Source organism: Papio anubis, chromosome 2 (genome assembly GCF_008728515.1).
Source record: "Papio anubis isolate 15944 chromosome 2, Panubis1.0, whole genome shotgun sequence".
In the NCBI taxonomy this organism is placed as follows: domain Eukaryota; kingdom Metazoa; phylum Chordata; class Mammalia; order Primates; family Cercopithecidae; genus Papio; species Papio anubis.
Window position 1 is genome coordinate 91,306,092 of NC_044977.1, and position 23,249 is coordinate 91,329,340.

General features: G+C 46.8%; 1 protein-coding gene across 5 annotated transcripts in view; it reads left to right on the top strand.

The window, feature by feature from the left end:
- USP4 (ubiquitin specific peptidase 4) overlaps positions 1 to 23,249 on the top strand; it is a 66,557-nt gene that overhangs the window by 30,819 nt on the left and 12,489 nt on the right. For all 5 annotated transcript variants that reach the window (XM_031663336.1, XM_031663337.1, XM_031663338.1 and 2 more), the window contains 8 exons: positions 371 to 488; positions 4,915 to 5,088; positions 8,623 to 8,781; positions 10,455 to 10,679; positions 12,501 to 12,584; positions 13,177 to 13,271; positions 16,864 to 17,055; positions 19,233 to 19,321. In XM_031663336.1, the coding sequence (XP_031519196.1) occupies positions 371 to 488; positions 4,915 to 5,088; positions 8,623 to 8,781; positions 10,455 to 10,679; positions 12,501 to 12,584; positions 13,177 to 13,271; positions 16,864 to 17,055; positions 19,233 to 19,321 (1,136 nt within the window). The remainder of the gene's footprint in view (positions 1 to 370; positions 489 to 4,914; positions 5,089 to 8,622; positions 8,782 to 10,454; positions 10,680 to 12,500; positions 12,585 to 13,176; positions 13,272 to 16,863; positions 17,056 to 19,232; positions 19,322 to 23,249) is intronic.

Consider the following 23,249-nt stretch of genomic DNA (forward strand, 5'->3'; position numbering starts at 1 on the left):
GGTGAGGAAGTGTGCATGAACTTTCAGGGCCAGTCAAGCCTGGGTGTGGCCTGGTGGGTGGTAGCAGATGCAAGCTCTTGATAACTAAAATGGTCTTCCCTTAAGTCACCTGGCAAAATTAGCATTTGCCAAAGCCTAACAGGAAAATTCAAATAGTGTTTCTTTCCTTAAGGATGTGCTTACCAGCTGCTAGTGTGTCAGGTAAAGGGTGGGGCAGGTCTGGAGGGCAGGGGAGGGGGTAGAGGGAATTTGCATCATGGGCTTACTACCACACACAAGTTCTAGAGGCCCCCATAGGAGCCTCAAAAAACATCTTGAGGGCATGTGTTATACACTTGCTTTTATTGCTGATGTGTGTTGTGTTTTCCAGTGGATCTGGCTTTTCTGCTTCGTATAATTGTCAGGAGCCACCATCCTCTCATATACAACCTGGGCTCTGTGGACTTGGAAACCTGGGAAACACCTGCTTCATGAACTCCGCTTTGCAGGTAGAGGAAAGAACTTCCATTCAAATAACACAGCATCTTGAGGTTTGGATGGAAGTGGCCTGCAAAGATACTGGGTGGATCCTGTCCCAGGAGTCCCTGCCTACCCCTTGTTAGTGCTTCAGTAGTCTCTGCCAGGGCATCTCCCACTAGGTGGTACAGAATGGCTTCATCAGTGTTTGTGGACCCCAGATGTCTTTGTAGTCAGTTCTGTGTTTGGTTTTATAGTAAGATTATTTTGAGTTTTATCGACTGTTTAGGTATGATCTCTCTAGAAAATATTGGAGTGCATCCCTGATTGGTCTCTGATGGGATGAGGAGAACTTATAGCAGGTGATGCCAAGCTCAATTATGCCTTGCTGAAGGCTGACTACCTTTTCACTAAAAATAGCTGTCCCAGCCAGGCGCAGTGGCTCACGCCTGTAATCCCAGCACTTTGGGAAGCCAAGGTGGGTGGATCACCTGAGGTCAGGAGTTCGAGACCAGCCTAGCCAACATGGCAAAACCCCATCTCTACTAAAAATACAAAAATTAGCCGGGTGTGGTGGCACATGCCTGTAATCCCAGCTTCTCGGGAGGCTGAGGCAGGAGAATCGCTTGAACCCGGGAGGCAGAGGTTGTAGTGAGCCGAGATTGGACCATTGCACTCCAGCCTGGGCAACAAGAGTGAAACTCCGTTTCCAATTAAAAAAAAAAAAAAAAAAAGATAGCTGTCCCGCCCCATGCTCCTTACTAGAGAAACTCCAAAATCCCCTATTTGAAACTTGTTTATTGGCCAGGCACAGTGGCTCACACCTGTAATCACAACCCTTTGGGAGGCTGAGGGGGTAGTATTGCTTGAGGCCAGGAGTTTGAGGCCAGCCTGAGCATCATGGCGAGACCCTGTCTCAAAATGGAAAAGAAAATAAACCTTGTTTATTAATTCATCAAATATTTATTGGGCATATATTATGTGACAGCACTGTAATAGTCATGGACTGCAAGGAGTTAAAGTCCAGCTTCAAAGTTAGGAGGGCACAGTCCCCAAGACTGCCCTCATTTCCAAAACCAACTGCAAGTTTGCAGGTTTCCAAGACCAGCCTTAGTTTTGATAATTTGTTTAGAAGGAGTCACGGAATTTACTTAGTTATTATACTCATGATAATGGTTTATTGTAGTGAGAGGGTGTAGACTAAAATCAGCCAAGGGGAGAGGCATATAGGGCAGAGGTCAGGGGGGTCAAAATGTAGAGCTTCTGTTGTTTTCTACCTATGGAGTCAGTACATGGTACTTTCCTTTTTTTTTTTTTTGTGACAGCATCTCTCTCCTCTCTATGTTGCCCAGGCTGGAGTGCAGTGGCGCAATCTTGACTCACTGCAACCTCCGCCTCTCGGGTATAAGCAATTCTCGTGCCTCAGCCTCCCAAGTAGCTGGGATTACAGGCACATGCCACCATGCCTGGCTAATTTTTGTATTTTTAGTAGAGACAGGGTTTCACCATGTTGGCTAACCAGGCTGGTCTCAAATTCCCAACCTCAGGTGATCCACCCACCTCAGCCTCCCAAAGTGCTGGGATTACAGGCGTGAGCCACAGTGCCTGGCCAGAACATGGTACTTTCCTGGCATTGATGTGTAATGATGCGTATGGAGTGCTGCAAACTATGGAAACTCACCTGAGCTTCAGTGTCCAGAATTTTTATTGGGGCTTTATTTTATAAGTATGATTGACTGGCAGGACGTGGTGGCTCATGCCTGTAATCCCAGCACTTTGGAAGACCGAGGTGGGCAGATCATGAGGTCAAGAGTTTGAGAACAGCTTGGCCAACATAGTGAAACCCTGTCTCTACTAAAAATACAAAAAATTAGCTGGGCATGGTGGCGGGCAATTGTAATCCCAGCTACTTGGGAGGCTGAGGCTGGAGAATCGCTTGAACCCGGGAGGTGGAGGTTGCAGTGAGCTGAGATCGTGCCACTACACTCCAGCCTGGGTGACAGTGAGAGACTGTGTCTCAAAAAAAATAAAATAATAAAGTATAAATATGATTGACTGATTACCTAGGTGAACTGGTACCGTATGACCCAAAGCTCCCACCCTAAGTCACGTAGTTGGTTTTTCTGGAGTGGCTAGCCCTTCTCACCCTAAGACTAGACTGTGCCCTTCTCGTCAGCCTCCTCTCCACCTCCAAAATTGTATTATTAGATTATCCAGTATGACCCAAGGCCCACCAGGCAGACAGACAGTCCTATCAGGCATAACATTCCAGGGGCAAATAGATTACCTCCCAGAAGCCAGGGGCAAAGCTAGACCTTCTGTTTGAGCAAAGCAAAATTCTTTTTTTTTTTTTTTTTTCTTAGAGGCGGGATCTCTCTGTTGCCAGGCTAGAGTGCAGTGGCATGATCATAACTCACTGTAACCTTGAACTCCTGGGCTCAAGTGATCCTCCTACCTCAGCCTCCCAGATAGCTGAGACTACAAGTGTGTACCACCAGGCCTTGCTAATTGTTTTTTCGTTTTGTTTTGTATGTGTTTTTTTTTTTTTTTGGTGGAAATGGGGTCTCACTTACGATGCCCAGGCTGGTCTCAAACTCCTGGCCTTAAGCAGTCTTCCTACCTTGACCTCCCAAAGTGCTGGGATTACAGGTCTGAGCCACTGCACTTGGCCTGATATTCTTTACATAGGGACTCAGTGGTAAGCAAACCAGCAATGGTTTTTGTCCCCATAAAATTGATAATCTGGCGGGGTACAGTGGCTCACACCTGTAATCCCAGTGATTTGGGAGGTCCAAATGGGAGGATCACTTGAGCCCAGGAGTTTAAGACCAAGCCTAGCTAACATGAGCAAGACCCTATCTCTAAAAATTAAAAAAAATAAAAAAATTAAAGACTTACATTCTCACTTTTTTTTTTTTTTTTTTTGAGACATAGTCTTGCTGTCTTGCCCAGGCTGGAGTGCAGTGATGCAGTCTTGGCTTGTAGCAACCTCCGCCTCCCGGGTAGCTGGGATTACAAGCATGTGCCACTATGCCCAGCTAATTTTTTGTATTTTCAGTAGAATGGGGTTTCACCATGTTGACCAGGAAGGTCTGGAACTCCTGGCCTCAAGTGATCCACCCTCCTTAGCCTCGCAGAGTGCTGGGATTACAGGCATGAACTACCACACCTGACTTACAGTCTAACTTTGAAGTTTTTTGTAGTGTAAGTAAAAACATAAAACATTTGTTAAAAGATTAGATAACCCTTGGGTTTTGAAATTATTTTCTGGCTGGGCACGGTGGCTCCCAGCACTTTGGGAGGCCGAGGCAGGTAGATCACCTGAGGTCGGGAGTTCCAGACCAACCTGACCAACATGGATAAACCCCGTCTCTACTAAAAATACAAAATTAGCTGGGCGTGGTGACTCATGCCTGTAATCCCAGCTACTCAGGAAGCCGAGGCAGGAAAATCGATTGAACCCGGGAGGTGGAGGTTGCGGTGAGCCGAGATCGTGCCACTGCACTCCGGCCTGGGCAACAAGAGCGAAACTCTGTCTCAAACAAACAAACAAAAAGTTATTTTCCTCTTGTGGTGACGTGGAAATAGCCTAGCACTAAAGAAGAGGTGTGATTTGGCTTTTCATGGACAAGTTTTTCCAAGTCTTTGTACCCTCAGTTTTCCTTAGCTATTGAGTGAGGATAATGATGAGGAGTTTTAAAGTTCTAAATGTAAATATTAGGGCAAAAAGGGTTAAAATTTCACGATTTAAGCTTCCATCTCATGATGCTAGGGGAAAGAACCCAAAGGAAGTAGAAGGAGAGAATTAATAGCAGTAAGAACAGAAACTAATGAAAAAGGCTGGGCGCAGTGGCTCACGCCTGTAACCCCAGCACTTTGGGAGGCTGAGGCGAGCGGATCACCTAAGGTCAGGAGTTTGAGACCAGTCTGACCAACATGGTGAAACCCCATCTCTACTGAAAATACAAAAATTAGCTGGGTGTGGTGGCCAGCGCCTGTGATACCAGCTACTCAGGAGGCTGAGGCAGGAGAATCACTTGAACTCAGGAGGTGGAGGATGCAGTAAGCCAAGATCACACCATTGCACTCCAGCCCGGACGTCAAGAGCGAAACTCTGTCTCAAAAAAAAAAGCCAAAAAAAAAAAAAACCTTTTTAATTAAACAAGAATTATTTGTTTATTCAGCTTTTTTCCTAAGGTAGTTTTTTTCAGAGACAAAATCTTAGCCAATGCATCTGCAATCCTCTAAGACCACGTCCCTCAGAGATTAGCTGCGAGGGGTCCACCAGCTTGACCTCCTTGAGGCTGTGCTTTACCATCCGTCATGAGCCTTCAGAGAATCTCCTGAGTGCCTCATTTTGTTGGGGTTGTCCCTCAGTGACCCTTTAGAACTTGATTTATCTTGTATCTCTGGTACTGTCTAGAAGGTGTGTAAAGCCCTCATCATGTTCTGTTTCAGTGCTTGAGCAACACTGCACCACTGACTGACTACTTTCTCAAAGATAAGTATGAAGCCGAAATCAACAGAGACAACCCTCTGGGGATGAAAGGGGAAATTGCAGAAGCCTATGCAGAGCTCATTAAGCAGATGTGGTCTGGAAGGGACGCCCATGTGGCACCTCGCATGTTCAAAGTAGGTAGACATATATATATACACAGGTTGAGTATCTCTGTATATAGATGCTTGGGACCAGAAATGTTTTGGGACTTCAGGTTTTTTAGGGTTTTTTTTTTTACAGTATTTACATTACGCTTACTAGTTCAGCATCCCCATTCCAAAATCTAAAATGTTTCAATGAGCATTTCCTTTGAATATCGTGTCAGTGTTAGAAAGGTTATGGATCTTTGAGCATTTGGATTTCAGATTTTCGGGTAAAGGATACACTCCTGTACTTCCTTTTTCCCACTTTGGGGAGAGTGGTTTAGTGTTGTTATGAGGCATTCCTTTTGTTGCATTTTGGGATTAAGATGGGACCTGGGCCAGGCGCTGTGGCTCACGCCTATAATCCCAGCACTTTGGGAGGCCGAGGCAGGTGGATCACTAGGTCAAGAGATTGAGACCATCCTGGCCAACATGGTGAAGCCCCGTCTCTACTAAAAATACAAAAAGTAGCTGGGCATGGTGGTGCATGCCTGTAGTCCCAGCTACTTGGGAGACTGAGGCAGGAGAATCACTTGAACCTGGGAGGTGGAGGTTGCAGTGAGCTGAGACTGCGCCACTGCAGTCCAACCTGGTGGCAGAATAAGACTCAGATGGGATCTGATGACCAGTCACGATGGCTCACGCCTGTAATCTCAGCACTTTGGGGGGCCAAGGTGGGTGGATCACCTGAGGTCAGGAGTTCAAGACCAGCCTGGCTAAGTGAAACTCCTTCTCTACTAAAAATACAAAAATTAGCTGGGCATGGTGGTGCACACCTGTAATCCCAGCTACGTGGGAGGCTGAGGCAGGAGAATTGCTTGAACCTGGGAGATGCAGATTGCAGTGAGCCAAGATCACACCACTGCACTCCAGCCTAGGCAACAGAGCAAGACTCCATCTCAAAAAAAAAAAAAAGATGGAATCTGAGACTAAAAGTACCACACTGTCAAACCCTTTTTTTTCTGTCATTCAGTCATTTAGCACACCCCTAAGTGTCTTCACTGCCTACCTCTGGGTTGGGGATGTCTCAGAAGTTATTTGTAAGCTCATTCCTCAGAATGCTGTATTCTGTGATGGCAGTATTTAAATGGTCAGTTTCCTAAGCCAGACTATAAAAATTCAGTTTCTTGGAAGGCTGAGGTGGGAGGATCCCTGGAGCCCAAGAGTTTGAGACCCGGCTGGGCAACATAGTGAGACTCCGTTTTTGTTTTGTTTTGTTTGAGACAGAGTCTGACTCTCTTCTTGCCCAGGTTGGAGTGCAGTGGCACGATCTTGGCTCACTGCAGCCTACACCTCCCGGGTTCAAGAGATTCTCATGCCTCAGCCTCCTGAGTAGCTGAGACTACAGGTATGCACCACCATGCCTGGCTAATTTTAGTATTTTTAGTAGAGATGGGGTTTCGCCATGTTGACCAGGCTGGTCTCAAACTCCTGATCTCAGGGGTCTGCCTGCCTCAGCCTCTCAAAGTGCTGGGATTATAGGCATGAGCCACTGCGCCTGATCAAGTCTCTGTTTCTTTAAAAACAACAAAAAAGTTGGCCAGGCGCAGTGGCTCACGCCTGTAATCCCAGCACTTTGGGAGGCCGAGGCGGGCAGATCACGAGGTCAGGAGATCGAGACCATCCTGACTAATATGGTGAAACCCTGTCTCTGCTAAAAATACAAAAAAAAAAAAAAAAAAATTAGCCAGGTGTGATGGCAGGCGCCTGTAGTCCCAGCTGCTCGGGAGGCTGGGGCAGGAGAATAGCATGAACCCGGGAGGCAGAGCTTGCAGTGAGCCGAGATCGCGCCTCTGCACTCCAGCCTAGGTGACAGAACGAGACTCTGTCTCAAAGAAAAAACAACAACAACAAAAAAAGTCCGGGCATGGTGGCTCATTCTTGTAATCCAGCACTTTGGGAGGCTGAGGCGGGCAGATCACGAGGTGAGGAGTTTGAGATCAGCCTGACCAACATAATGAAACGTCGTCTCTACTGAAAATACAAAAATTAGCCAGGTATGATGGTGCCCACCTGTAATTCCAGCTACTCAGGAGGCTGAGGCAGGAGAATTGCTTGAACCTGGGAGGTGGAGGTTGCAGTGAGCTGAGATCGCACCACTGCACTCCAGCCTGAGCAACAGAGCGAGACTCTGTCTCTAAAACAACAACAAAATTAGCTGGACATGGTGATGTACCTATAGTCCCAGCTACCAGGGAGGCTGAGGTGGGAGGAATTACTTAAGCCTGACAGGTCAAGGCTGCAGTGAGCTGTGATTGTGCCACTGTACTCCAGCCTTGGCGACACAGACCCTGTCCCAGAATAAAAAAATAAAAAAGAATTGGGTGGCAACACACTGTGCTGAAGCTAATGTAAATAAACAACTGGAAGGTAGTGTTTAGGGATATTAGGGAAGTGTGGAGCTTCCTCAGTGATGGATGTGTTATATATTTGTACTGTGTTATGGCAGCCACCAGCTCAAGCACCTCTGAGCACTTGAGATGTGGTTCATTTGACCAAGGAACTGAATTTTTAATGGTTTTTAATTGTAATTAATGTAAATTTAGGTTGCCATATGTGGCTAGTGGCTATGGTATTAGAGAACAGGTGTAGAACAGTGGTGCTCCTTTTTTTTTTTTTTTTTTTGGAGACAGAGTCTTGCTCTGTCGCACAGGCTGGAGTGCACTGACACGATTTTGGCTCACTGCAGCCTCCGCCTCCTGGGTTCAAGCAATTCTCCTGCCTCAGCCTCCCGCGTAGCTGGGATTACAGGTGTGCACCACCATGCCCAGCTAATTTTTGTATTTTTAGTAGAGACCAGGTTTCACCATGTTAGCCAGGCTGGTCTTGAACTCCCAACCTCAGGTGATCTGCCTGCCTCAGCCTCCCAAAATTCTGGGATTACAGGCGTGAGCCACCGTGCCTGGCTGGTTCTCCATAGGCTGCATCACAGTCTCTGGGAGTGCTTAATATAACATAGACTGCTAGACCCATCCACAGAGTTTCTGATTGAATAGGTTTGCTGTGGGGGCCTGAGAATGTGCATTTCTACTAAGCTCCCAGGTGATACTAATGCTGCTGGCTAGGGACCATACTCTCAGAATAACTGGTGGAGAATAATACTGGACAGACAGTATTTAGGGACCTGAGGGCTGTTATGTACAGGAGGATTCCTCCAGCTGATGAAAGTATCATTTGTAATGTCCTTATGGAGTTTAAGACTCTGAACCAAAGAAGGACATGTTGGAGAGGGATTCATGTCAGTACTTGGGTGTGGTTACTCAGGATACCCCACCCTTCCTCCCTAGGACTTAAGGTAGTGGCCCAGGTTCCAGATTAATCCTCCTGGCTCTCTGATCTAGGCCTTCTCTCTGGTGGGAACCACTGGCCTCCTGTAGGCTCTTCAGGAGTTAATTGGACTACTCAACCAAGTGTTCTCTCTCACTACCCAGCTAACTCCTCAAAGCTATTTTTGATGATAGTTCTCATTTGATTTAACTAGTTCTTTACATATTATGCCTTCTGATGCAGTTGCTTTTGTTGTAGACTCAAGTGGGACGTTTTGCTCCTCAATTTTCTGGCTACCAGCAACAAGATTCTCAGGAGCTGTTAGCCTTTCTTCTAGATGGATTGCATGAAGATCTGAACCGAGTAAAGAAGAAGCCCTACTTGGAGCTGAAGGATGCCAATGGGCGGCCAGACGCGGTATGCCATTAATGATGTCTGAACGAAGAAGCTGCCTCATATTGAGAGTGCAGGGATATTCTTCTGGTCTTTTGAGTGTTGCTGCCAGGGCCCTGGTTGCTTCTCACTGTAGCTAGTTATAGGTATATGGTCTCTGGTCAGAAAAGGGCTAACTGTAGTTACTGCTATTTTTTTTTTTTTTTTTTTTTTGTAATAGAGACAAAATCTTGCTATGTTGTCTAGGCTGGTCTCCAGCTCCTGAGCTTAAGCAGTCCTCTTACCTTAGCCTCCCAAAGTGCTGGGATTACAACAGGCGTGAGCCACTGTCCCCTAGTTACTCCTAATGCTTCCTCTTGGGCTTTTTCAAATTCGAGTGAGCTTGTTTGATATTTCACTGGTGAACTAGGGACTAAGAACACTCTGAAAACTGTAAAGTGCCTATAGTGAGGACCCCTAAGATTGTTACCGCTCACAATAAAAGCTATCCATGATTACTTAATTTGTTATTAATATCATTAGGACATTTATACTTTTTACCTTGATTTTCTGATCAGTGCAAGAGGATTTTAGTATTTCAGCTGCCCTATCACATTGGGATAATCAGTATGAATGCTTTAAAGTAAAATTTAGATCTTCTTAGAAAAACTATGTTAGCTGAACTGTAGTATAGATAAAATTATTAAAATTTATTTGTTTATTTTTTTGAGATGGAGTCTCACTCTGTCACCCAGGCTGGAGTGCAATGATGCGATCTCGCTCACTGCATCCTCCACCTCCCGGGTTCAAGCGATTCTCCTGTCTCAGCCTCTTGAGTAGCTGGGACTACAGCCATGTACCACCACACCTGGCAAATTTTTGTATTTTTAGTAAAGAGGGGATTTCACCATGTTGGCCAGGCTGATCTTGAACTCCTGACCTAAGGTGATCCATCTGCCTCGGCCTCCCAAAGTGCTGGGATTTCAGGCATGAGCCACTGTGCCCGGCCAAAAACTACTTTAGATCACTGGAAACATATAGGGGGACTTTCCTTGTCCTGGCCATGTATCTGTACCCATAGTGTCCTCCGGGCTTCTGTTTCCTATCAGGACACACAAACCCCTAGTTTCCAATAGGTCCTATGGTGCCAACCTTATTAAGTGTGGGGATTACAACGAGGCACAGTGGCTTACCCCTGAGGTTCCAGCACTTTGGAGGCTGAGGTGGGAGCATCACTTGAGGCCAGGAGCTCTAGAACCATCTGGTCAGCATAGTAAAACCCCCATCCCTACCAAAACTAAAAAAACATTAGCCAGGCATGGTGGGGCGTGCCTATAGTCCTAGCTACTTGGGAGTCTGAGGCAGGAAGATCGCTTTGAGTCCAGGAGTTCGAGGCTGTAGTGAACCATGATCGTGCCAGCCTGAGCGACAGAGCAAGACCATGTCTCAATCAATCAATATAATATATATTTGAAATATATATATAAACATATATATGAAATATATATATGTGTGTTGGGGTGGGGATTGGGTGTAGAGCTGGCATGTGGTATGAGTATGATACACTAAGAGTAGTCCTGGCCTTGCTTGTCCTGGATCAAGCTCTTGGCTGTACAGATTGCCGCCTGATTCATCTCCAGGTTTGCTGTGAGTCATTCTGGATGCAGGGGCAAGGGACTGAGTGGTGTTGAGAATGTCCTATTTATCCCTTCATGCAGGTGGTGGCAAAGGAAGCCTGGGAGAATCACAGGTTGAGGAATGATTCTGTGATTGTGGATACTTTCCATGGCCTCTTCAAATCTACTTTGGTTTGTCCAGAATGTGCTAAGGTTTCGGTGACCTTTGACCCATTTTGCTATCTAACGCTCCCACTGCCCTTGAAAAAAGATCGAGTTATGGAGGTTTTCCTGGTTCCTGCTGACCCTCACTGCAGACCTACCCAGGTAACAGAATCCACACCCTCATGCCACCCCTCACTGCAAGTGGTCTCCAGATCCCAGTGGGACTGCTCCTATCTGCTGCATTGGATGCCTCTGAGTCCCCTTGGTACTTGCCTGGGTATGGGCCCTTGGCCTCCATGAGACCTTCATGTAATCCCATATCATTTAAGGCCTATTGTGAAGGTCTTTGGGGCTTCTTTGCTTCTCTGTCACTTTTTTTTTTTGAGACAGAGTTGCTCTGTTGCCCATTTTAGAGTGTAGTGGCACGATTTCAGCTCACTGTAACCTCTTCCTCCCAGGTTCAAGCGATTCTCCTACCTCAGCCACTCAGTAGCCGGGATTACAGGCGTGTACCTGTATGCTCAGCTAATTTTTGTATTTTTAGTAGAGACATAGTAGAGACAGGATGTTACCATGTTGGCCAGAACTCCTGACCTCAAGTAATCCGCCCATCTTGGCCTCCCAAAGTGTTGGGATTACAGGTGTGAGCCATCGCACCTGGCCTCTGTCACTTTTTTGGCCACTTCATTCACGCGACTAAAGTAACCTGATCTACTAAGTGGTTCTTGAATCTGAATGTTGGAGAACCAGAAGCAGGGTGCTTTTTGTACTCAGATATACCCTCAAATCATCTAGGACAGCCTGTACAGAAGATTAGACCAGATGAGAGGTGTGAGCAGCAGGTCTTAGTGTCTAACCCCGCTGATGGCTCACTGAGTAATTGTATTGCTTAGTAGCTTCTGTCTTTGGTTTCTTTATCTCTAAAGAAAGTTGAGGGCCAGGCGCGGTGGCTCACGCCTGTAATCCCAGCACTTTGGGAGGCCAAGGCAGGCGGATCACAAGGTCAGGAGATCGAGACCATCCTGGCTAACATGGTGAAACCCCATCTCTACTAAAAATACAAAAAATTAGCTGAGCATGGTGGTGGGCGCCTGTAGTCCCAGCTGCTCGGGAGGCTGAGACAGGAAAATGGTGTGAACCTGGGAGGCGGAGCTTGCAGTGAGCTGAGATTGCGCCACTGCACTCCAGCCTGGGCGACAGAGCTAGACTCTGTCTCAAAAAGAAAAAAAAAAAAAGAAAGTTGAGGCAGGCTGGGCGTGGTGGCTCATGCCTGTAATTCCAATACTTCAGGAGGCCAGGGTGGGCGGATCACGAGGTCAGGAGTTCGAGACCACTCTGACCAACATGGTGAAACCCTGTCTCTACTAAAAATACAAAAATTAGCCAAGTGTGGTGGTGCGCACCTGTTATCCCAGCTACTCAGGAGGCTGAGGCAGGAGAATCACTTCAACCTGGGAGGTGGAGGTTGCAGTGAGCCAAGATCACACCACGGCACTCCAGCCTGGGCGACAGAGTGAGACTGTCTCAAAAAAAAAAAAAAAGTTAAGGCCGGGCTTGGTGGCCAACATGTATAATCCCAGCACTTTGGGATGCTGAGGTGGGAGGATTGCTTGAGGCCAGGAGTTTGAGACCCTGTCTCTACAAAAAATAAAAATTAAATTAAAAAAAAAAAGGTAGGACCAGATGGCAATTTGAATTTGTATAATTTTAGCAGTTCTTTAGAAAGTACTCTAAATAATTAAGAATAAAATGAAGCAATGTTTGGAAGAGAAAGAGATGGCCCAGCCCCCATGCTGTGTATTGAGGAGAATGCTGACGTAGAGGTCTTGCTTGTTTGCTCTACTGCTGACTCATCTATACCCTGACTTCACCCTACACTGTTTCTGGAAGGGCTCCTCTGCTCCTGGTAATGCCTGCTTCTCCTAATTCATTTCCCACCTTTTGTGGGGCACCCTTGTGACCTTGACCATTTCTCTCTTGCAGTACCGTGTGACTGTGCCGCTGATGGGGGCTGTGTCCGACCTGTGCGAGGCTCTCTCCAGGCTGTGTGGCATTGCTGCAGAAAATGTAAGGCGGGGTGATCAGTGGCACTCGGTCTATTTGGGATACTTCATAGCATTTGGAGTTTACTTTCATCCTTGAAGCCACTTTTTCGGGGTTGCTGTTATTGCCAGCACAAATGTAATTATTTGTGTATGTCTGGATGCCTCACTCACTATGCACACTGTGGCTGAGACTGTCCCTTCCAGCTCCAGGAAACACCGTCTTTCCTTCATTGGGTTCACACTAGCTATGGTCAAAGGACCAGGAGTAGGACTCTGCTGTCAGTTCTGTGCACTGAGAGTGGCATAGAGACTGCATATTACGGAATACTCCAGAGACTCTGGACAACTGCTGGTTTCTAGTTAGCACCACACTCCTCACCCTTCCTGCCGCTCGAGGGCAGATGCTACCAGCATGTTCAATTCTGATGGCAGCCATGCTGCTCCTCCTCAAGCATTGGGCCTGAGCTCTCTGGGGCTGTTTGTGTAGTGGTTTCTCTAGAGACAACACTTGGGTATGGGTATTTTTTTTTTTTTTCATTTGTTTCTGGGTTTTAAGCAGTTAGTAGGGGCACTCTTAGCCATTCTGTGGTCTTTCTATTACTGTTCATTCTTAGATGGTGGTCGCAGATGTATATAATCACCGATTCCACAAAATTTTCCAAATGGATGAAGGTTTAAACCACATCATGCCTCGAGATGACATTTTCGTGTGAGTACTCAGCAGTTTCTGTTGCAGGTCAGGTCAGAGGACCAGTTCTGGAGACTTTGCTGCATTCATATCTCCAGAACAAAAATGTGGGCAGTCTTTGCTCATGTGGATTGGCCCTGACCCCTAGGTGCAAGAGATGGGTGTTGAGGGCATCGTGGGCAGCCCTCAGTGCTCAACCCCTCATGCTCTGCAGAGCTAGACATTCTGATAACTCTCCTCAGCACAGCCACAGCCTTTTTTCAACAGTTTTGCCTGTGAAGAAGACCAAATCACCGCTCCTACAGATGGTCCTACCATCAGAGATTCCTTTCTTTAAGAGGAATCACAGCTGCGTGATGGGAAGATGGTAGTAGGGGTGTGGTACGGAAGGATCTTGTCCTTTCTCTGCCACAGGCTGTGGCTTCTCAGCGAGTACCATGATACTACCATCCCCAATGCAGAAATGACAGAGAGGGTTGATTTAAACAGCTGTTTTTGGCCGGGCGCGGGGTTCACGCCTGTAATCCCAGCACTTTGGGAGGCCATGGCAGGCAGATCATGAGGTCAGGAGATTGAGACCATCCTGGCTAACATGGTGAAACCCCGTCTCTACTAAAAATACAAAAATTAGCTGGGCGTGGTGGCGGGTGCCTGTAGTCCCAGCTACTCGGGAGGCTGAGGCAGGAGAATGACATGAAACCAGGAGGCAGAACTTGCAGTGAGCGGAGATCGTGCCACTGCACTCCAGCCTGGGCAACAGAGCGAGACTCCGTCTCAGAAAAAAAAAAAAAACAACGCTGTTTTCAGCTCATTCTGTAAGCTCTGAGACTGAGTGTTTTCATCTCTGTGAGGACAATACAGAGGTCTCCTCGGCCTTCCCATGTGCTGCTTCATGGCTGCTCTGTGTAATTGTGTGTGTGTCCCTCTTCCAGGCACAGTGGGGTAATAACTTGCCTGCTGCTCCCATACATGAACTTGCCTGATGCTCCTAGGCAGCCACTTGCCCAGGAAGTATGGAGCACAGCTGTACTGTCCCTCCCGCTTTACCTCACACTCAGGAACTTGCCTCTGCTGAGAAAGGGTTTTAGGATTTTGTTTTGGTTTTTGTTTTTGGCTGAAGAATTCAGTATGCAAAGGAGATAGTTCCTTCCCTTTACATTTTTGGGCCTATGACTTCTAGATCACTCTAAAAGGAATAATTCCTAGCCGCACCAAAGATCTATTTCTGTTCTCACTTGCACAGACACAGCCAAGAGCTCACACTGTGCCAAGGGCTAGAACATGGGAAAGTCTGCTTTCACAGACATTTATAACCCCAAGCCCTTAACATGGTCTCCGTAAATTCCAGAAACTAGTGTTTTCACACACCTGAGCTGAAAGGAACTGGAGGATTACCCTGTGGGGAGCTTAGCAGACCACCAATAAAGGAATTTTCAGAGGGCCTAAGGGCCAACCATTGGAAAAACAAATTCTTTTATATCTTTTATAGATGAATTGACAATTGTTTTATGAAAGCAATAGTAGCATCTGGGTTTTTTTTTTTTTTTTTTTTTTAATAGATGGAGTCTTGCTCTGTCGCCCAGGCAGGAGGAGTGCAGTGGTGCGATCTCGGCTCACTGCAAGTCCGCCTCCCGGGTTCACACCATTCTCCTGCCTCGGCCTCCTGAGTAGCTGGGACTACAGGCGCCCACCACCGCACCTGGCTAATTTTTGGTATTTTTAGTAGAGCCAGGGTTTCACTGTGTTAGCCAGGATGGTCTCAATCTCCTGACCTCGTGATCCTCCCCCCTCGGTCTCCCAAAATGCTGGGATTACAGGCATGAGCCACCACGCCTGGCCAGCATCTGGTATTTTTTATTATTTATTTATTTATTTTTTTGAGACAGAGTCTCGCTCTGTCGCCCAGGCTGGAGTGCAATGGCGTGATTGTGGCTCACTGCAAGCTCTGTCTCCTGGGTTCATGCCATTCTCCTGCCTCAGCCTCCTGAGTAACTGAAACTATAGGCACGTGCCACCACGCCCAGCCAATTTTTTGTATTTTTAATATTTCACTGTGTTAGTTAGTATGGTCTTGATCTCCTGACCTCGTAATCCGCCCGCCTCGGCCTCCCAAAGTGCTGGGATTACAGGCGTGTGCCACCGCACCCAGCCTGCATCTGCTATTTTTTAATGTTTTGTACACTGTGCTACTAAATTATTTAATTCTTACCACACCCTTTAAAGTGGGTAATCCCATTGTCCACCGAATAAATAGACTAAGAAGTTAGATGCTTATTACTGGGTCATAGCAGGCAGAAAATGGCAATGTGGACCTGGAACCTGGGGCGGCTGCACTCCAAGGCCTAGTTCTTTACCACTATGCTGGACCACAATATTTACTCGAGAGCACACCTTGGACATTTTTGTGTATTCTTAGAAATTCCTCCTGCATAAACTTCATTCAGGACAAAGCTAGGCATTAGGCATTTGGCATTTGCAGAGGGGTGCGTGTCTGTGTGTGTGTGTGCGCGCGCACGTGCGTGCACATACATGCATGTTTCAAAATTTGAATCAGTAAGTTTGTGTCTCCCCCTATAGGAAGAGGGAAAGACTACAGTCAGTTGCCAGCAATTTTGGTAACATCTGTTCCAGGATAAAACATCTATAAATCTCCTCAATTTCATGTATTCACTAAGTAAGACACATTTTTCAAAATCATTGATTTGTATCTAGAAGTTTATTTGATTATCTCTGATATTTTTCAGAATTAGATATGATTCTTTTACTTCAGTGTTTTTGAACAAAGATGACAATTAGTTTTATAAATTTGCTTGCTCATTTGCAAAAAAAGAGCCTTTGGCTAATATCCTAGGTGTACATCTTTGTACAATATTTGTCTTATTAAAGGGCAGGGCACTCAATGCATTTTTTTTTTTTTTTTTTTGAGATGGAGTCTCACTCTTGTGCCCAGTCTGGAGTGCAGTGAAGAGATCTCGACTCACTGCAAGCTCCACCTCCCGGGTTCATGCCATTCTCCTGCCTCAGCCTCCCGAGTACCTGGGACTACAGATGCCTGCCACCATGCCTGGCTAATTTTTTGTATTTTTAGTAGAGATGGGGTTTCATCGTGTTGGCCAGGATGGTCTGAATCTCCTGACCTTATGATCTGCCCGCCTCAGCCTCCCAGAGTGCTGGGATTACAGGCATGAGCCACCATGCCCGGCCAACTCAATGCATTTTTTAAAGTTGAGCTCTTTGATCACAAAAGATGAACTTGGTGGCTGGACCCAGCTGTGTGCCTTTGTGTTCAGAGTGATGATCTGAATGATGGCTGTTATCTGTGTTGGGTCCCAGTTGAAGGACCACAGAGTTTGAGGCTGTGGTTGGAAGAAGGAGTATCACGGTTAGCCCTCAGCCCCAGGTTGTATAGGTTCACATTGTGCTGACAATGGTCCTTCTTTGGATTCCTGACTCAACCTCTAGAAACATCTTGGCAATAGTTATAGCCACCTTTTCTACTCAAATATTCTCTGTCCCAGTAATGGTAGCCCTGGCCACCACATAGCTTCAGCTGAGATCTCTGTTGTTCACAAGGACCTACTGCTAAAGGTGCCCTCTTGTGTGATTAACACAGGTACCAGGTCTGCAGCACTTCCATGGACGGCTCAGAATGTGTCACGCTTCCAGTCTACTTCAGGGAGAGGAAGTCCAGGCCATCAAGTACTTCTTCTGGGTCAGCGCTATATGGGCAGCCACTGCTGCTTTCTGTCCCCAAGCACAAGTTAACCCTTGAGTCTTTGTACCAGGCTGTTTGTGATCGTATCAGGTTGGTGGCAGGAATGTGATTTGGTTGTTATCTGAGATCAAGATATACCCAGTAATAGTAGAGTGGCAGCTGCTACCAAGTGGCTGTGTTGATCCTACATGCTCACCTCTGTAAGAAATGCATTTGTAGGCCAGGCGTGGTGGCTTATGCCTGTACTCCCAGCACTTCGGGAGGCCAAGGCGGGCAGATCACCTGAGGTCAGGAGTTCGAGACCAGCCTGGCTAAGATGGTGAAATCCTGTCTCTACTAAAAATACAAAATTAGCCAGGCATGCTGGTGGGTGCTTGTAATCCCAGCTGCTTGAGATGCTGAGGCAGGAGAATTGCTTAATCCTTGATTCTCCCGGGAGCTGGAGGCTGCAGTGACCCGAGATCGCGCCACTGCACTCCAGCCTGGGTGACAGAGCGAGATTCAATTTCCAAAAAAAAAAAAAAAATGCACTTGTGCCAGCCCCTGGATGGGCCAGGGCAGGTGCTGTTGGGATGAGCCACCTGGCACATCTTAGGCACCATGATCCTAGGAGTCCAGTCCTCTTAGAATCATGTTAGGGAGGCTAGTGCTTTGATGGCATTTGTATTTTATTTCTGAAGTGTTCCACTATCATTCTGAAGCCAGAAATTAGGATTATTGGGAAATACCTTAAAAAATGATGGTGCTGGCCGGGCGCGGTGGCTCAAGCCTGTAATCCCAGCACTTTGGGAGGCCGAGATGGGCGGATCACGAGGTCAGGAGATCGAGACCATCCTGGCTAACACAGTGAAACCCCGTCTCTACTAAAAAAATACAAAAAACTAGCCGGGTGAGGTGGCGGGCGCCTGTAGTCCCAGCTACCCGGGAGGCTGAGGCAGGAGAATGGCATAAACCCGGGAGGCGGAGCTTGCAGTGAGCTGAGATCCGGCCACTGCACTCCAGCCTGGGCGACAGAGCGAGACTCCGTCTCAAAAAAAAAAAAAAAATTATGGTGCCACATGACTTTCACATCAGACTCGAGACAAACTTTCTTAGAGTCTTCATTGGCTTAATTAGACACCTAATTTCTTGTGGGTTTGTTTTTTTTTTTTTCCCCCTTCTGAGATGGAATCTTGCTCTGTTGCCCAGGTTGGAGTGCAGTGGCACAACATTGACTCACTGCAACCTCTACCTCCTGGGTTAAAGTGATTCTGCTGCCTCAGCCTCCCAAGTAGCTGGGATTACAGGCATGCACCACCAAGCCTGGCTAATTTTGTGTGTGTGTGTGTGGTTTTTTTTTTTTTTTTTTTTTTGAGATGGAGTTTCGCTCTGTTGCCCAGGCTGGAGTGCAGTGGCACAATCTCGGCTCACTGCAACCCCCACCTCCCAGATTCAAGTGATTTCTGGCTAATTTTTGTATTTTTAGTAGAGAGGGGGTTTCATTGTGTTGGCCAGGCTGGTCTCAAACTCCTGACCTCAAGTGATCCTCCTGCCTCAGCCTCCCAGAGTGCTAGGATTACAGGCATGAGCCACCATGCCTGGCCTAATTTTTGTATTTTTAGTAGAGATGGGGTGTCACCACGTTGGCCAGGCTGGTCTGGAAATCCTGACGTCAGGTGATTGCCCACCTTTACCTCCCAAAGTGCCGGGATTACAGGTGTGAGCCACCATGCCTGGCCATTTGTGTTTTTAATTTCTTAAAATACTGAGCCACCACGTTATTTTATTTTATGTTATTATTTTATTTTATTTTATTTTATTTATTTTATTTTATTTTATTTTATTTTATTTATTTTTTGAGACAGAGTTGCTCTGTGCCCAGGCTGGAGTGCAGTGGCACAATCTCGGCTCACTGCAACCTCTGCCTCCTACATTCAAGTAATTCTCCTGCCTCAGCCTCCTGAGTAAAGCTGGGATTACAGGCATGTGCCACCACGCCCAGCTAATTTTTGTATTACTAGAGATGGGGTTTCACCATGATGGCCAGGCTGGTCTCGAACTCCTGACCTCAGGTGATCCACCTGCCTCGGCCTCCCAAAGTGCTGGGATTAGCCACCACACTCGGCCCAGTGGATAATTCTAAAGCACTTTTATTTACATAAATTGCTTTGTGAGTAGCTGTCATCCATATAAATTATGAACTACTTCTTAGCCACATGGTGGAAAAAATAGGTAAATGTTACAACTAACAATCTTTTTTTCTTCCTTCTCTTTTTCTCTTTTTGAAGCCGCTATGTGAAACAGCCTTTACCTGATGATTTTGGCAGCTCACCCTTGGAGCCAGGGACCTGCAATGGCTCCAGGAACAGCTGTGAAGGTAAGCATGCACCATGCTGTGTGGCTGTGACTGACCAAATACCCCCTGATTTCCCTCTTCTTCTAAAAGTGTTATACACATGGGAGAAGGGGGTTGGGACTGGGTTGGGGCTCTGCCTACAGCAGCAGACTTAGGAGCTAGGTCTACAACATTCCACTCTGCCAGTCCCTGTTGTCCAACTTTGCTACCTTGTGGAATCTTCCTTTTTTTTTTTTTCCCAGATAGGGGTCTCACTCCTGTCACCCAGGCTGGAATGTAGTGGTGCAATCATGGCTCACTGTTACTTCAGACTCTTGGGCTTAAGTGATTGTCCCACCTCAGCCTCCAGAGTAGCTGGAACTACAGGTGCATACCACGATGCCCAGCTTATTTTTAAATTTTTTTGTAAAGACCAGGGGTCTTGCCATATTGCTCAGACTGGTCTTGAACTCTTGGCCTGAAGCTATACTCCTGCCTTAACCTCCCAAAGGGCTAGGATTACAAGCGTGAGCCACCGCGCCTGACATGTCACTTTTCTTTTTGGGACTTAGGTGACTCAGTGGCTTTATTTCTGTAAAACCATATATGTCTTTCAAGTTAGTGCTGTAAATTTTTTCTTTTTCTTTTTCTTTTTTTTTTTTGAGATGGAGTTTCGCTCTGTCGCCTGGTAGGCTGGAAGTGCAGTGCGGGTCGGATCTCGCCTCACCACTGCAAGTTCTGCCTCCAGGCTTCATTTCATTCTCCTGCCTCAGCCTCCCTAGTAGCTGGGACTACAGGCACCCACCACCTTGCCCGCTAGTTTTTTGTATTTTTAGTAGAGACGGGTTTCACCATGTTGACCAGGATGGTCTCACACCTCCTGACTCCTCAAGCATCCGGGCCCCATCTTGGCCTCCCAGATTTAGGTTTGAGCCGCACTGCCCGGCCTTTTTTTTTTTTTTTGAGACAGAATCTTGCTCTCATGCTCACTCAGGAGTGCAGTGGCGATCTCAGCTCATTTCAAATTCCTTGCCTTCCAGGGTTCAGTTAATGTTAACTCAGCTCTCAGTAATTGGATTACAGGCACAGGCCAATGCCTATTGAGTTTCATATATTTTAGTAGAGATGGGTTTCACCATCTTGGCCAGGCTGGTCTTGAACTCCTGACTCCTCGCGGGATCCTCCTCAGCCTCCCAAAGTGCTGGGATTACAGGCGAGCCACCATGCCTGGTTTTTTTCTTTTCTTTTTTTTTTTTTTGAGAGAGTAAGTGTCTCCTAAGACCAAGTGGCTCATGCCTGTAATCCCAGCATCTTTGGGAGGCTGAGGGCGGATCACGCAGGTCAGAGATCGAGACCATCCTGGCTAACATGGTGAAACTGCCTCTGCTAAAAATACAAAACATTAGATGGGCATGGTGGCTACTCGTAGTCCCAGCTACCGGGAGGCTGAGGCAGGAGAATGGCGGAACCGAGGCGGAGCTTGCGAGCTGGATGATCGTGCCACTATACTCCCGCCTGGGCAACAGAGGAGAATCTGTCTCAAAAAAAAAAAAAAAAAAAAGAGGAGTAGGGGCTTGATTATCACCCAGTCTGGAGTGTAGTGGTGCAATCATGGTTTACTGCAGCCTCAACCTGCCAGGCTCAGACGTTTCCACCTTGCCTCCCTGAATGCTGGGACATGGTGCGTGGAGCCACCGCGCCTGTAGCACACATAAATTCTCAGCTGTAGATGGGCGGATGTCATGCCTGTAATCCCAGCATCTGGGAGGCTACATGGAAATCATCTGAATGATCAGGAGTTCGAGACCAGCCTGGTCAACATGGTGAAACCCTGTCTCTACTAAAAAATACAAAATTAGCCAGGCATGGCAGCGCGTGCCTGTAATCCCAGCTACTTGGGAGGCTGAAGCACAAGAATTGTTTGAACAGGCCGGGCGCGGTGGCTCAAGCCTGTAATCCCAGCACTTTGGGAGGCCGAGACGGGCGGATCACGTGGTCAAGAGATCGAGACCACCCTGGCTAACACGGTGAAACCCCGTCTCTACTAAAAAAAAAATACAAAAAACTAGCCGGGCGAGGTGGCGGGCGCCTGTAGTCCCAGCTGCTCGGGAGGCTGAGGCAGGAGAATGGCGTGAATCCGGGAGGCGGAGCTTGCAGTGAGCTGAGATCCGGCCACTGCACTCCAGCCTGGCGACAGAGCCGGACTCCGTCTCAAAAAAAAAAAAAAAAAAAAAAAGAATTGCTTGAACCAAGGAGACGGAGGTTGCAGTGAGCTGAGACCGCATCACTGCACTCCAGCCTGGATGACACGGCAAGATTCCTCAAACAAAAACAAAAACAAAACAACGACAACAAAAAATTATCAGTTGCAAAACCAAATGTCCAGATTCCTCCAAGACATGGTGTCCTAGGAAGTGAGAATTAACTTTAATTAATTAATTAATTTCTATATGGAGTTTCACTCTGTTGGCCAGGCTGGAGTGCAGTGGTGCAATCTTGGCTTACTGCAGCTTTAATCTCTTGGGTTTAAGGGATTCTCCCACCTCAGCCTCCCGAGTAGTTGATACTATAGGTGTGCACCACCCATACTTGGCTAGTTTTTTATTTTTAGTAGAGACAGGGTGTCTCCATCATGGCCAGTCTGGTCTCGAACTCCTGGCCTCAAGTGATCTGCTCACCTCCGCCTTCCAAAGTGCTGGGCTTACAGGCCTGAGGCATTGTGCCCAGCCGAGAATTTACTTTAAAAATAATGACCACAAGGCTCTGTCTTCAAGAGATTTTTGGCATTTTAGGGTTGAGTAAGTTTTATTATTATTATTATTATTATTTTTTTTTTTTTTTTGAGACAGGTTCTCACTCAGGTGATCCACACACTCCTTTAGGTCCCCTGCTGATTCTCTGAGTGATCTTGTGTAGCTGCTTTCAGTGGATCCTGCTTTTCTGCTTTTTCTTTTTCTTTTCTTTCTTTCCTTTTTTTTGAGACGGAGTTTTGCTCTTGTTGCCCAGGCTGGAATACAGTGGCGCAGTCATGGCTCACTGCAGCCTTGACTTCCTGGGCTCAAGTGATCCTCCCACCTCATCCTTCTGAGTAGCCAGGACTGCAGGAATGTGTCACCATATCCAACTAATTTCTTTTTCTTTTATTTTTATTTTTTTGTAGAGACAAGGTCTTCCCGTGTTCCCCAGGCTGGTCTTGAACTCTTGAGTTCAAGCAATCCACCCACCTTGGCCTCTCAGAGTGCTGGGATGATAGGCGTGAGCCACCACATACGGCCAATATTTGGATTCTCTTTTTTTTTTGAGATTGAGTCTCGCTCTGTCACCAAGGCTGGAGTGCAATGGTGGGATTATAGGTGCCCACCACCATGCCCAGCTAATTTTTGTATTTTTAGTAGAGATGGGGTTTCACCATATTGGCCAGACTGGTCTCAAATTCCTGACCTCAGGTGATCCACACACCTCGGCCTCCCAAAGTGCTGGGATTACAGGCGTGAGCCACTGCACCCAGCCCCAATATTTGGCTTCTTGTTCTTGCGTGAAATGTTATGTTCATTTCCCACTAGGGATAAAATAGGAATATATTTCGTGTATAGGTCTACCAGCAGGTGTTGGAATGGTAATGGTAGTCTCTGAACAGACCCTGGGTGATCTGTGGCACTCTGGAAGCTAAGGCACTCTGATCCCCAGCTCAAGGTGTGGGGTGGACTTGAACAAGTCACTTCATCCCTCTGAACTTTGGTTTACCTATCTGCAAAAAGATATCTGCTTCACAGATCTGCGATTACAATTTGAGGTCATATGCTTAAAGGACAGGGCACATGAAAGGCACTCAATCAGTAACAACATCTTGTGAGTGTGTTTGCTATTTTTATTGCTAACCCTGCTTCTTAGGCATGTCTGGGACAATGAGTGTCACCTTTTGAATCCTACAGGTGAATCTTGGTGTGTAGACTTCAGACCTTGTTTAAGC